This window comes from Dendrobates tinctorius, unplaced genomic scaffold (assembly GCF_039654945.1).
Source record: "Dendrobates tinctorius isolate UK_male_01 unplaced genomic scaffold, ASM3965494v1 ptg000157l, whole genome shotgun sequence".
Classification (NCBI taxonomy): domain Eukaryota; kingdom Metazoa; phylum Chordata; class Amphibia; order Anura; family Dendrobatidae; genus Dendrobates; species Dendrobates tinctorius.
In genome coordinates this window covers 14,184,834-14,200,000 of record NW_027361824.1, presented here as the reverse complement: position 1 = coordinate 14,200,000, position 15,167 = coordinate 14,184,834, and the positions used below count along the sequence as shown (strand labels likewise).

Genomic DNA, 15,167 nt, shown 5'->3' with positions numbered 1-15,167 from the left:
TGCATCTCCTCCACAGTGACCATGTGCCTTTTGCCAGCTTTTCTAAGTAATGCTCTCCTTGCTTGGGATGTTTAGGTGGCCAGCCATATCTTGGTAGGTTTGTAGTCGTGCCATACTCCTGCCTTCCATTTTTGGATGATGGATTGAACAGTTCTCTGTGAGATGTTCAGAAATTGGATTATTTTTTTTTTATAATCTAACCCTGCTTTTCTCCATAACTTTATCCCTGATCGGTCTGGTGGGCTCCTTGGTTTTCATGATGCGGTTTGATCCCTAATGTTCTTACACAAAGCTCTAAAGCCTTCACAGAACACCTGTAGTTATACTGAGAAGAAATTACTCCTATGTGGACTCAATGTACGAATTATGTGCCTTCTGGAGGCAATTGGTCACTCAGGATTTTATTTAGGGCTATCAGAGGACAGAGGCTGAATACAAATGTCGGTGTCACAGGTGTGTCAGATGCTACAGACTGTCGTTCTGCATCTGGCTGCAGATCTCTGCGCTTGTCATTGCAGATGCCTTCTTAATCCCTCTGACTTTTGGACCCAGTGGCAAACTCCCTCCAGCTCTAATTGACACACCTGGACATAGGTGTTTATAGACTCTCAGTTTGCTTCAGGGAGTTGCCGGTGATATTCACATTTTCCCTTGTGAAGGCTTGGAGCTATAGCAATCTTCTTACTTCCTCTCTGGCGCTCTTTGAGGACTTTGGTGCTACCTTTCTGGTGTTTGCTCAAGCTAAGTTTTTCCCCCTTGTTTGTCTCCCTTCTTTTTAGTGTTCATTGGGGACTGATCAGTGCTCATCCACCCCCTTCCCTATTCAGGGCCTAGGTCTATGGATATACAGGGCTTAGGTTTCCTACTTGGCGATTGGTGTGTAACCAATATAGGGACGGTAGTGTAGGCAGGATGCTATTAGATCTGTCATGGTGTCTCCCCTATTCCCTAGTGTTGGGCTCCTTTCCCCTTAGCCCTTGGTGTTGCACTTAGTCTTCACACAATGTTCGTGACAGGATGTCTCAATTTTAAGAGTTATATTTTTAAAATAATTACAAAACCTCATAGCATTTGCTTTATACTTTAGAAATGCTTGCTACCTTGTGTTGCTATCGTAGAAAATCTCAATAAGGTTTGTGGGTGTAACGTGAAAAAATGTGGAAAAGTTCTTGGGCATGAATACTTTTTTAAGGTACTGTATACATGGGTTGGATAATGTCTGGTTTTCTTGAACATGTTCTTGGCCGACCCTCAGCACATCATGATCCGAGGTAAGACTCTGAATCTTCTCATCTCCAGCAACCAACCCAAACACAACGAGGTCTATGTTCATCACCCTGAAACAACACGAGAACTTGCTGATTTTGAAGAAGTCTTGTGGCTCCACCGGAGCTGGACTTCTTTCTCTGGTTTTCTAAGTAGGTTCTGACACGCGGGGTAAACACCCTCATCCTGTGACTCCCGCTATCGGCCTCTCGGACGTTGCTGGGAAATGTTTCTTGTGGCTCGAGCTGCATTTGTCCGACCATTGGACATTCTCAAAAAAATGACAGCAATGAAAATGCCAGCACCGATGAAACGTTACAGGAGACGTCTGCAGACCCCGGATGACCTTGTGCCGCTGATGTGGAAAGGAGCTTTACAGTTTTCCAGAGTTTCTTTTGACTTAAAAATAAATCCTCCGAGGCGCCTGCGAGAAGTTTACGGAGCGTTTTTTGCTGAGGTCGTAAAGCATGGGCAACGAGAAAAAATGTGCATTGTGAAATCACATGTGATCTTGTAAAAAGACAGACACTTTTTTTTTCTCAGGAAAATCTCAAATTTTAATATTTTTTTCTCAGCCAAGGGTCTCCTATAGGTGACGTACAAACCTTTACTTCTTTAGGATGTTACACCAGCCCCCGCTATAGTCCTGCTAAAATTAATCTACAGCTCACAGCATGTGATGTACAATATAGGTTATACTCCAAACACATCCAAAGCCTCCGCTAGATTTCACCTTTGTTATGTACAACTGCAATCATAATCACATTACTTGCTTTTTTTCCTTACTTTTCATCCTGCACTTTCACCTATTTTCTCTTCGGTCAGTTCCAGCTCTAATTTTCAGTTGTCTCTGAGCTGGTGGGTGCAGACTAGCTGCTATGATGTCTCCTATACTATGCAAACATGAGACATCCCTGCTCCTTTGCCAATGAATAGCGCACATTCAGAAGCTGGTGCATGGGGGATATTAGCAGTACTGAGCTGAGGTCACCTAAATGTTTACTAGAAGGAAGCACGGTGGACATTGTACAGCAGTACCAAGCAGGATTGATGCGTATGCCATTCTGAGGTCAGCTAAATGTTGACTGGCAGGCAGGACAGTGGACAGCAGTAGTATGCAGCGTTGATGTGAATCCAGCTCTGAGGCGAGTTGTTTATTAGAAGAAAGCACAGTTGATGACATACAGCGGTACAGAGCAGTGTAGCTGTGAATGCAATAGTGTAGTGAGATAAACACTTACTAGACAACAGTTCTCACTTTGCTCCGTCCTTGCCTCTCCTTGGACTTTAATAAGTAACTGTTATCTGATTACTTAGTGAGCTGGCAGCCTATTTTGACCAAGGCTGACCTGAATTCTTGAGGCAAGGGAGAAAATGGTGGCTTGTAAGTGTAAAAAGATTGTGCTGATAAGTATGTATAAGAAACATCAATAAATCTTACGTAACTGCGACCATTTAAAGCCGAATTAGTCCAGCTACAACCACTAACACCATCCCGCGAAGCAGTGTCTTAGTGACATCCGAGATGCAGTCTGCTGGTACAAACACAGGAGGCAGTAATGGACAGTGCGGGTGGCACCTTTGAAATCCATTCTAGTGCGCAGTATGGATGGAGATGAAATCGCGAAAAGCTCCTAGAATTACCGACCCGTGTATAAGCCGACCCCCCCTAAATTTGCCACAAAAAACTGGGAAAACTTATTGACTCGCGTATAAGCCGAGGGTGGAAAATGTAGCAGCTACTGGTAAATTTCAAAAATAAAAATAGATACCAATAAAAGTAAAATTAATTGAGACATCAGTAGGTTAAAGGTTTTTGAATATCCATATTGAATCAGGAGCCCCATATAATGCTCCATAAAGTTCATGATGGCCCCATAAGATGCTCCATACAAAATACACCCCATATAATGCTGCACAAAGGTTAATAATGCCCCATAAAGGTTAAGGCCCCATAAGATATTCCATAGATTATGCTCCCATAAAATGCCCCATAGATTATGGCCCATATGCTGCCCCATAAGATGCTCCATAGTTATGCCCCCATATACTGCTGCTCCAGTTATGTCCCCCATATATTGCTACTCCATAGTTATGCCCCCATATATTGCTACTGCTGCAAAAAAAAAAATGACATACTCACCTCTCGTCGCTGGGGCCCGGTGTCGGTGTCCTGAGCAGGCGGTGACAAGTTCTGATGTCACCGCTGGCTCAGGACCCGGCACTGGCGATATTTACCGATCCTCGCTCCATGGCTGCGCGTCTCTCTGTCCTCTCCTCCGCGTCCTGTCAGTGACGTTCAGGCAGAGGGCGCGGCGCGCACTATGTCACAGTGTCCTCTGACCTGAATATCACAGAGGATGCAGAGAGAGGACAGAGCAGCACACAGCGATGGACCCGGGACAAGTGAATATAGCTTATACTTACCCCCTCCTGGCGTAGTCTCTGCAGCCCCGCTTGTCCCGGTCTCAGGCTCCTTCCTTCAGCGGTCATGTGGTACCGCTCATTAAAGTAATAAATCTGCGTATATTCGTGACTTTAATGAGTGGTACCACATGACCGCTGAAGGAAGGAGCCTGAGACCGGGAGCAGGGGGCTGCAGCGACCGCGCCAGGAGCGGGTAAGTATGATCTGACACCAGCGCCGCCGACCCCCTGATATATTACTTGCATATAAGCCGAGGGGGACTTTCAACCCAAAAAAATGGACTGAAAATCTCGGCTTATACACGAGTATATACGGTAGCAGTTTTGTTGTTTATGTAAATACTTAGGTCCCAAAAAATGAGAAAGGTATTCAAGGAGTGATACCTTTATTGGCTAACCAGTGAAATTATATTTGCAAGCTTTCAAGGCTCAGAAGGCCCCTTCATCAGGCTTCATTACAAGTGAATTACTCAGAAGAGACGGCAACATTTAAATAGGAATTACAACAGAACATGAGGTGATGGTAGAGACAGGCCAAGGAAATCAAATTAAGGTTTTTGTTACACATGCAGATAAGGTGGAAGTGTTCTATTAGAGATCTGAAGACCTTGTGGAGGTGTGAACTGTGTCCATGTAATGAGTCATGAATCCAGGTGTCAAATTCAGTCCTATGGCTAGAGATTGAAACATATTTATACATTTGAACTCCCAGATTTTTCTGTCACTATTAAAATGACCTTTCAATATTAGGACTTTTAGATCTGCCAAGCTGTGTCCAGGTCTAGAGAAGTGTATCCCTACAGGAGTGTCCAGCTCATTTTTAATAGTATGTCTATGCAGATTCATCCTTGTTTTTAGTTTCTGCGATGTATGTCCCTGCATTGCACCTTGTACATTGTATTATGTACACGACATTGCAGGATGTACATGAAAGAGTCCATGATCTTATAGTCCTGATTTGTGTTGGGTATGTAGACTTTATCTGTTGGTGATATGTGGGTGCAGGTCTTGCATTTCTTATTGTTACAGGGGACTGTGCCTGTCTCTGAAGGTGATGCGAGGGCACTTCTGACAAGAATATTCCTTAGGTTGGGAGGCTGTTTGTAGGAGAGCAGTGGCAGTTCTGGGTATAGTGCTCTCTGTCTGTGGACTCTATGGGTTGGAGGTCAGTGCCAATCTTCCTTAAGATGCTCATGTGAGGGTTGTATGTGACCACAAGGGGCACCCTGTTGGCCTTCTTCTGTTTGTAATAATGGAGGCTGCTTCTTGGGATCCTTGTAGCTCTGTGGATTTGTTCATCAATTCCAAGTGGATGATATCCTTGGTGTAGGAATGTTTTCCTAAGTGATAGTAGTTGTAGTTTTCTATCCTCGTTGTCTGAACAGACCCAAATGTACCTTAGAGCTTGACTGTAGATTGATTTTTTTTGTGTGTGTCTCGGATGAAAGCTGTTCCATCTCAGGTATGCCGGACGTCCTGTGGGTTTATGGTAAATAGTCGTTTGTACGGTATTGTCTTTAATGTATATGGTTGTGTCTAGAAAATGGATTTGGGACTTTGTTGAGGGTGAGCTTGATGGTTGGGTGGAATTTGTTGAAGTTTGTGTGGAAGTAAGCAGGTCCTCCTCTGAGCCTTTCCAGATTATTAGTAGGTCATCAATGTAACGGAAGTATGCTAGAGGTTTGATAGTGCAGGATGCCAAAAAGTCTTGTTCTAGTTTAGCCATTAACAGGTTAGCATACTGTGGTGACATTTTGCTTCCCATGGCGCTGCTCATGCACTATTGGTATATATTGTTTCCAAAGGAAAAGTAGTTATGGTGGAGCGCAAGGCTGGTTCTGTGGCCAGATAGTTTTTTTGGAGGAAATATTTGCATGCAGCAGTCCCATCTCTGTGAGGAATGGTGGCGTATAGGGACTCTACATCCATGGTGGCCAATATTGTATCCTCTGGAAGTGGACCCAGTGTTGACAATTTGCAGAGAATGTCTGTGGTGTCCTGGATGTAGCTGGGTGTTTGCCTCACCAAGGGTTTCAAAATGTTCTACACCCAGCCAGAGATATTCTCAGTTAGGCTAGGTTCACACGTAGCAGAACTCTCGTGGAAATTACCGCGAGAATTCCGGAATTCCATTCCACGGGAAAATCGCATTTTAAATTCCCGCGACTTTCCCGCAGAAAAACTAGCATTTTGCAAGCGTAATTAGCTTGCAGAATTGCTAGGGTTTTCCAAGCGATCTGGATCATCGCTTGGAGAACTGATTGACAGGTTGGTCACACTCGTCAAACAGTGTTTGACGAGTGTGACCAACTTTTTACTATTGAGGCCGCCTATGCGGCCTCAATAGTAAAAGATAGAATGTAAATAATAAAAAAATATTGTTATTCTCACCTTCCGACGGCCGCGCAGTCTTCCCGCCTCTCTCCACGCTCCCAGTCCCAGTAATCCTTTGCGTCAATTACCGCGATGACGTTGCGCGAATGACAACGAGACTTCACGATCCCACGAGAATGGATGTCATCGCTCGCAAAGGCTTACTGGGACCGGGAGCGTGGAGAGAGGCGGGAAGGCTGCGCGGGACGTCGGAAGGTGAGAATAACAATTTTTATTTTAAATTCTATTTTTTACAGGGATATGGTACCCAGAGCCCGGAGGACAGTCTCCTCTCCTCCGGACCGTGGGTACCATCCGCAAATGTTCTGCTTACTTTTCGCATGGTGTGCACAGCCACATGCGGAAAGTAAGCAGAACAATGCATTCCTATGGGTGCAGGATCGCCGCGATTCCGCAAAATTGAGCATGCTGCGTTTTTTACCACGAAGCAATTCCGCAGCGGTAAAAACCGCACCATTAGCACAGCATTGCGGAATCCCATAGGAATGCATGGGATGCTTATTTTTCATGGTTTCACGGCAAAATCTCACGGTTAAAACCGCCACGGAAACGCGAAAAAAGACACCACGTGTGAACTGAGCCTTATGTCCCAATACCAGAGATGATGGGTCTTCTGGATTACCTTCTTTGTGTATTTTAGGTAACATGTAGAAGGTACCTATTTGGGGGTTGTCTGGTATTAGGTCCAGTAGGGAGGATGACAGAGTCAAACCCACAGATGATCTTTGTTAATTCCTCTTTGTATTTTTTGGTGGGATCTTCCTGAAGGGGGGTGTAGTATTTTTTTGTGCAGGTTAGCCAATAAAGCCATCACTCCTTGAATAACTCATTTTTCTGGGACCTAAGTATTTAAATTGATTTTTCTGGCTAACACGGTACCACAATATTATTTTGTATTGTCTTATTTAAAAAGATATTTTCCTTTTTATAAATGATTATTCTCAGATAGTTCTTGTAAGCACAAGCAATTTTGACATTTGCTAATTATTCACATTTTTTCAGTTATTCTGGAGACCTCACTTTTTTTCCATAGGTCATAACCTTGGAAACCGACCACCGCTGCTGCTGGACAGAAAAACCATGCACAGCGCTGAAAAGCTCTTTGTAAGCAAATTTGTTTTGAAAAAGCCAGGACAGGATCGCTGGAGCGCACCATTACCTTACCCATCCCGGCTGGCTTCACCACAGAGCTTACACGTTAGAAGGCAGAAGTGGTCGGTCTCCTAGGCAACAAGCTGGAACTGTGAATATTTCAAGAACTGATACAAATTGTAGTTCTCAGTAAATTTGAAAAGTCTCCATCTATGAAGATGGGAATAACCCTTTACACTAACCCTACCTTATACTCTCAATAGACGTGAACGGGAGTCAAAGAAAGTTTCCGTAGTCAGTCTGTGGCCGCTTCAGAGGTGGTTGGGAATAATACACCCCTTTAAGAAAAAAAAAAAAAAAAGGGTCATGTAACGGGGAATATGAAATCTTTGTAAACACATGACATGGACTGTAGGTTGGTATGGATCCTTCTACAGGAAGTGAATTTATCCTAGAAACAGGAGGAAAAAAAATGTTTCAAAACAAACAATAACGACCTAAAAAGAAAATTCTAAGACTTATATATATTTTTTTTTTAGAATTTTCTAAATTTTGACTTTAGATATGAAAACGACAGAGCGTTGTCATAAATTATCCTCAGCCTCCGAGACGTCCACCGTCACACATAGTACTTCGGAGGGGGCAGGTGACCTAGATGACCCCTTTATGAAAGCCGCACTATAGGGGCATTGTGTAGGTGACGGGGGTCCGCCAGCATCGGTGGCAGTGACTGATTAGAGGTGTCTTAGGTCCGACACCGCTGCTGTGAATAGTCAGGGAAGGAGGAAAAGAGTAATGAAGGGAGAAAAAAAAAACAAGAAAACTTTTTTTGGTTAAATCAAAATGTGAGAATTATTGAACAAATTGTAATTGTATTTATGACGACAGCTGCACAAAAGACGATGCGACCTGGGAGTTGGGGGGCGCGGTTTGTCTTACATTTACACATCAATACGGCCATTTATATTTGTGCTGAGTGTTAACTTTTTTCTACTAATTCCCTAAACCCCAATTGTGAAATGATTGATGAAGTTTTTTGTTTTTTTTTTTAAATTAATTTGAAATTTTAGTATTTTTGACAATATCTTATTTGGATTTTTGATTCACCATAAGGCCGCATTCACACATTTTGTTTTTTTAAACATACGAGAATAACTGACCACTGTCATGAGTTTGATCCGAGTATCAATTTTTCCGTAATGTGGATCCCACCTTTGGTCAATCATGGTGGGCCGCCGCCAAGGAACGGGAGGTGAAGGGTAGAAGAGAAGGGCAAACAAGTGAAAATATGATCAGCTCATGTCATAGATACGATGCGTTACATCTGCAGGCTTCAGAGCTGAAATCTCTCATCACCTACTTGTTTATTGTCCGTGCATTTGTCTTTGCACCGACCCCTATATCGTTCTGATAGAAGCATGGTTAATGCTAAAATTATTATTTCCAGAAGCAGAATTGTGTCTGCAGCTCCGGAGGAAAATAAATTTTGTTTCTTGATGATAAAAAAAAAATAAACTTCTGCCTTTTGTTTATCCATTACATTCTCAAAAGCAAAAGACCCCAAATTTCAAAAATTCAAAGAGGAAATCGCCCATTAGATTTCTTTTTGGCATGTTGTACAAAACAATGATCAAATGACTGTTTTGGAACAGCCCTAAAAAAAATAAAAACTAAGCAGCTGCAACATATCCTGCCTGCACAGGGGTATGTATACTTTTGCAACTTTTTTTTTTTTTTTTTTAATTGGCTCTGATTCATCAGAAAAAATAAATATGCAGTGATTTTGCAAAAAAGTTGATTTTTTTTTTTTTTTTTTTTTAAGGAGACCTGTGAATGAACGTCCGGCAAAAGAAAGATGGCAGCCTGGAGGCAGGATGATGTATGCTTTACTGTATATTCATAGGAAAATAAACCTCCCACGTAGAAACAGAATATTTTCCATTAACATAAATAATTTTCCCATTTACATATTAATACTGTGCATCAAAGTTTAGGGGGAGAGGGAAAAAAAAAAAAAAAAAAAAAAAAAAAAAAAAAGCGCATTACGTGCCAAAGCAGGTAAAAAAATAAAAGAAAAAAAATTCTACGAAGCGACACCCGGGACTTCCTGAAAATAACGGAGGCTTCTCAACCAACACCCACATTTTGTACTGATCCAGTGCATCTAAAAACGAAGCAACATTTCAAATTTTTTTTTGGTACACAGCTCCTGTGCAGACAAATGTATCTCCATGGTAACAGACTACAAGGTTGGTTTGTAGTCTGTTTCCACAGCCACACTTTTTTTTGTAAACGGTCACCTACTTCTGTGCCAAAAGTGAAGGACAGATGGAAGGGAGGATGCCTGCAGGCACTGACTATGCAAAGAGCCTAACCACAGAAACACATGGGTGTGCATAGGGGCTGCATACACAAATTCTATAGATTTTTTTATTCACGGTTGCTAGTAATTTAAGTTGCTTAATTTTTTATGCTTTGGGACATATTTATAAAAAAAAAAAAAAAAAAACGGCTGGAAATTGCAGCTTACATTTTTAGGAACACTTTTCTCCCAAGGCTTCACATGTCCGCATTTTAGGGCTGTCTCCTCTTTTCCTGATCAGTTGCGGCGCTCCTGAGCCTCATACATGTCTATAAAACACTTTCGGCTTAGGAGACCAGCCCAGAAAATCATGGTCACGACAGACATCAGGAAATGCAGACATGTGAAACCGGACTTAAAAGGGTTATCCATTACATTTACATAGCTTAAAAATAGGACTATGGTGGTGCTTTAAAAAAAAAAAAACAAACAAAAAAAAAAAACAACAACATTTATCCACTGGCTCCCCCCCACTGCACCTCTGTATCTGCTCATGCCTTTCTCTTCCAGTGGGAGTGGGTACGAGGTGACCACTGCAGCCAATTGACTCTGGCTTATGAATTTCTAGCTACATGCTAAATAGGATAGAAAAAAAACCTCTGCAAGAACATGCAGGCAGAAGTGACTAGTCCGTGGGTTCGTCTGCACAAGTCCGGGGAGAAAACAAGCAATATTTTTCTACTAAAAAAGGAAAAAAAAAAAAAAAAAAAATTGTATATATATATATACATATATATATCTATCTCTATCTATAGAGAACTTTCTTCCTAGGAGCTTAAAGGCCATAATAGGTACAGCTCCCTATATAGCTGTGCACAGACATTACTAATGAAACCCCTGTATGTCAGATTAGCAGGCTGTGCAGATGTAAAAAAAAAAAAAAGCTGAATTTAAAGGAAATCTCCACCCTCACAATCTGTTTATTTGAAAATGTATCCAAAATGAAGCAACTTTGCAAACATTCCGAGTTCTAAACCTTCCGTCGGTGTCTCCATGGCGACAGACTACAAACAGTCCCTGTGTAGTCTGATCCTGTAGTCATGTGATACTCCTCTCTGCTATCCAAAGCAATCAGGGAAAACGTGACTGCAGAATCAGACTACACAGGGATCCGTTTGTTGTCTGTTACCGTAGAAACACATAGGTCTGTATAGGAGCTGTGTAAACAAAAAAAACAGATTTTACAATTGGAAGTTGCTCCATTTTTCAATCCACATACAGTTGAAAATATAAAAAATAATATGTAATCTTAAGTTTGAAGGATGGAGGATAACTACCCAACCACCGGAGCCTCCACTGATCCTGAGAACCGGGCCTCAGTGTGAATGAAATGGTGGTCAACCATGTGCACTGCGGATCCATTCATGCTTATGGGAGCGCTGAAGACCAGCAGAGAGCAACCCTCCGCTATCTTTGGCAGTTCCGTTAACAATGGAGTGGCTCTTCAAAGCCCTGACTCTGGAACACGGTGGATCCCAGGGATGAGGAAGTTATCCCCCCCTATCCTATGCATAGGGGATAATTTCCAATCGTTAGAACACGCCTTTAAGTGGTTGAACTGAAACCGGCGCCTCTCTGGTCCATAGGCCGTAGCTGGTATTGTTACTCCGCACCAGTAAAGTGAACACCAGACCATAGTCAAGCATGCCGCTGCTTCAAAATAATACATTTCGTACAGCCCCTTTAAAAAATTAAAAAAAAAAAAAAAAAGCTAAAAAAAAGATTATTTTTTTAATTTTTCCAATACACGTGGGCAGTGGAAGGACGACTTCAGGGGGCGGCAATAAAACAATTCAGTGGCTTTCTTTGCCGGCTAGTAAAGATAATGATGTGCAAAGAGATCTTCTCCGGTTACTTGTCGGAACTCTTCCGCGGTCTACGGAAACTGCCCATGTTCTCGTTCAGTGCGTAAATTCTACGGGAAAATTCCTCAAACTCTCCCAGGACTTGATCGTCGCACTCCACGGCCACGGCACGGTCCACGGGAATACTGTTAAACGCTCCCAATTGATCCCCTGAGGTGAAGTCCGAGGCTTCGGTGCCCAGAATCTCCTCCGCCTGTTCCACGGCGCAGTGCAGGTCGCCGCCGAGGGAGGGGAGCGCAGCGCAGGAAACTGCTTCACTACCAAACTCCATGCTTTCGTTCTGCGAAAAAGTCCCGTTAAGGGCGCAGGAGGAGTCTGAGAAATGCGCGGCCTGGCTGTGCTCCTGGCTATCTGTGGTCGCTACACTGTCGCCATTAAGGCTCTCACAAAAATCCTTGCGAGTGTTTCCCGAGGACGTGCCGATGCTGGCGTCCAGCGAGTAGGCGAGCTGCCCCTGGTCTGCCGGCGTGGCTGGGACCAGTATTGCGATGGGCTTCGCCACTGCCGCCTTGTAGCTCGGAGGAGGGGTTCTGTATTGCATTCTTTCATTCTCCGAGTTGGAGCGCTTTCGAGGTCCTTTTTCCGGTGTCGGAGTCCGACTAGAAAACCCGAAGTCGTGGCTTCCAAATGTGGAGCTGGCCGGCCTCTTTGGAACTGGGATTGCACTGGAAATGTGATGTCTGTCGCTGGTGGAGACACAAAAGAAAAGATTAACGACTGACCAAGGGAGAAAGGCGACGACCTTCATCAGACTTCACAATCTGCAAGATCTCTGCTGTCAGAATCATCAAGCATTCGCTCAGCAAATGTATCTAGGCCAGAAACCAAACTTCCTGGCTCACAGAGGATTTATAGGCTGTTCTACAGAAAATACATCCGAGCAGGTTATTTGTATTTCTTAGTCATTTGCAAGAACTTTCCTTGTTGTCAGTGAATAGAAACATATTAAAGTAGAGTTTGTGAAACTGCAAGATTTTCAGGTGTTTAATAACTGTGCAAACCGCATCAACCTGCAGAATAGTGAGTGCAGCTCTGGGGTATAATACAGGAGGTAACTCAGGATCAGTAATGTAATGTATGTACACAGTGACTGCACCAGCAGAATAGTGAGTGCAGCTCTGGAGTATAATACAGGTTGTAACTCAGGATCAGTAATGTAATGTAATGTACACAGTGACTGCACCAGCAGAATAGTGAGTGCAGCTCTGGAGTATAATCCAGGAGGTAACTCAGGATCAGTAATGTAATGTCTGTACACTGTGACTGCACCAGCAGAATAGTGAGTGCAGCTCTGGAGTATAATACAGGATGTAACTCAGGATCAGTAATGTAATGTATGTACACAGTGACTGCACCAGCAGAATAGTGAGTGCAGCTCTGGGGTATAATACAGGATGTAACTCAGGATCAGTAATGTATGTACACAGTGACTGCACCAGCAGAATAGTGAGTGCAGCTCTGGGGTATAATACAGGATGTAACTCAGGATCAGTAATGTATGTACACAGTGACTGCACCAGCAGAATAGTGAGTGCAGCTCTGGGGTATAATACAGGATGTAACTCAGGATCAGTAATGTATGTACACAGTGACTGCACCAGCAGAATAGTGAGTGCAGCTCTGGGGTATAATACAGGATGTAACTCAGGATCAGTAATGTATGTACACAGTGACTGCACCAGCAGAATAGTGAGTGCAGCTCTGGGGTATAATACAGGATGTAACTCAGGATCAGTAATGTATGTACACAGTGACTGCACCAGCAGAATAGTGAGTGCAGCTCTGGGGTATAATACAGGATGTAACTCAGGATCAGTAATGTATGTACACAGTGACTGCACCAGCAGAATAGTGAGTGCAGCTCTGGGGTATAATACAGGATGTAACTCAGGATCAGTAATGTATGTACACAGTGACTGCACCAGCAGAATAGTGAGTGCAGCTCTGGGGTATAATACAGGATGTAACTCAGGATCAGTAATGTATGTACACAGTGACTGCACCAGCAGAATAGTGAGTGCAGCTCTGGGGTATAATACAGGATGTAACTCAGGATCAGTAATGTATGTACACAGTGACTGCACCAGCAGAATAGTGAGTGCAGCTCTGGGGTATAATACAGGATGTAACTCAGGATCAGTAATGTATGTACACAGTGACTGCACCAGCAGAATAGTGAGTGCAGCTCTGGGGTATAATACAGGATGTAACTCAGGATCAGTAATGTATGTACACAGTGACTGCACCAGCAGAATAGTGAGTGCAGCTCTGGGGTATAATACAGGATGTAACTCAGGATCAGTAATGTATGTACACAGTGACTGCAACAGCAGAATAGTGAGTGCAGCGCTCGGGTATAATACAAGATGTAACTCAGGATCAGTAATGTAATGTATGTACACAGTGACTGCACCAGCAGAATAGTGAGTGCAGCTCTGGAGTATAATACAGGATGTAACTCAGGATCAGTAATGTATGTACACAGTGACTGCACCAGCAGAATAGTGAGTGCAGCTCTGGAGAAGAATACAGAACATTACATTAGTGTAAAGAAAAAACTATGGATCCCAATCTGTGGCCTTCCAGCTGTTGAAAAACGAAAACACAGATTTGGGAACTATTGCGTTATAGCGCCCCCTTGTGTGTAAGTATAGAAGGCTTATAAGCTCCTGCTCTGTGATGAAGCACCCACATCTGTAATAATACAGACTATTCCCACCATTATCCTCTGTGTTAATCACATTAATATCTTCTCACAATGTCATTAGTACAGTCTTGGTGTCGCCGGCCTCCGGATACAGAGGAGCTGTCTCATCGCCCTATCAGGCTTTCGACAAATGCTCCTTGCAGTGGATTACTCTACATCTGCTCCGGGAGCAGTAAATCTCCATTATCTGGACGTAGTCCAAACACGGCAGTGTCGGGGCCCGGCATGAGAACTCTTCTCTGCCAGGAGCCACTTTCATCCCTTATTGTTTCAGTCGGCCCCTGACATCACAGAGGTGAGAGCTAGAAATGGCTGATGCTGCACTTGGGCTTCGGTCTATAGTCTCACGCGTTAGTCCAAACCCCACAAAAAACTGCAGTCTGTGCATGGCTTCGTGGCGACGGCGGAAAACGAAATCCTGAGCAGAAGGCTGGCGGGGGACGGCTGTCAAACTCATGGCATCCGGAGACTCCCTCATCGAGGCTTTCCAGCTGTTTGACCACTGATGCCGAGAAGAATCGCGACCGTGGCATCTACAGGGTTTATACAGCCGAGATCAGAGTTATCTCCATTGGTTGTCGCGCCCATCATCACGATTTCACAAGCTACTCCCACCCTAAATACTAAAAGCCCTTTACAGCAAACCATCATATAACATCGCCCGCTGTAAGAGAGCCTTCACTGAGTGTGGGGGCGGACCGCTCGACAGGGCAGGGGGGGGGGGGGGGGGCGGACCGCTCGACAGCGCAGGGGGGGGGGCGGACCGCTCGACAGCGCAGGGGGGGGGGCGGACCGCTCGACAGCGCAGGGGGGGGGGGCGCTCGACAGCGCAGGGGGGGGGCGGACCGCTCGACAGCGCAGGGGGGGGCGGACCGCTCGACAGCGCAGGGGGGGGCGGACCGCTCGACAGCGCAGGGGGGGGGCGGACCGCTCGACAGCGCAGGGGGGGGGCGGACCGCTCGACAGCGCAGGGGGGGGGCGGACCGCTCGACAGCGCAGGGGGGGGCGGACCGCTCGACAGCGCAGGGGGGGGGCGGACCGCTCGACAGCGCAGG

The 15,167-nt window shown here is 44.4% G+C and overlaps 1 protein-coding gene across 4 annotated transcripts in view; it reads right to left on the bottom strand.

The window, feature by feature from the left end:
• Positions 1-15,167, bottom strand: part of UVRAG (UV radiation resistance associated) — a 91,356-nt gene that overhangs the window by 8,116 nt on the left and 68,073 nt on the right. For 2 of the 4 annotated variants that reach the window (XM_073548606.1, XM_073548607.1), the window contains exon 15: positions 10,430-12,091. In XM_073548606.1, the coding sequence (XP_073404707.1) occupies positions 11,392-12,091 (700 nt within the window). In that variant the 3' untranslated portion in view covers positions 10,430-11,391. Of the gene's footprint in view, positions 1-7,425; positions 7,517-10,429; positions 12,092-15,167 lie in introns of those variants that run through there. The other 2 variants (XR_012220658.1, XR_012220659.1) reach the window with 2 other exon arrangements.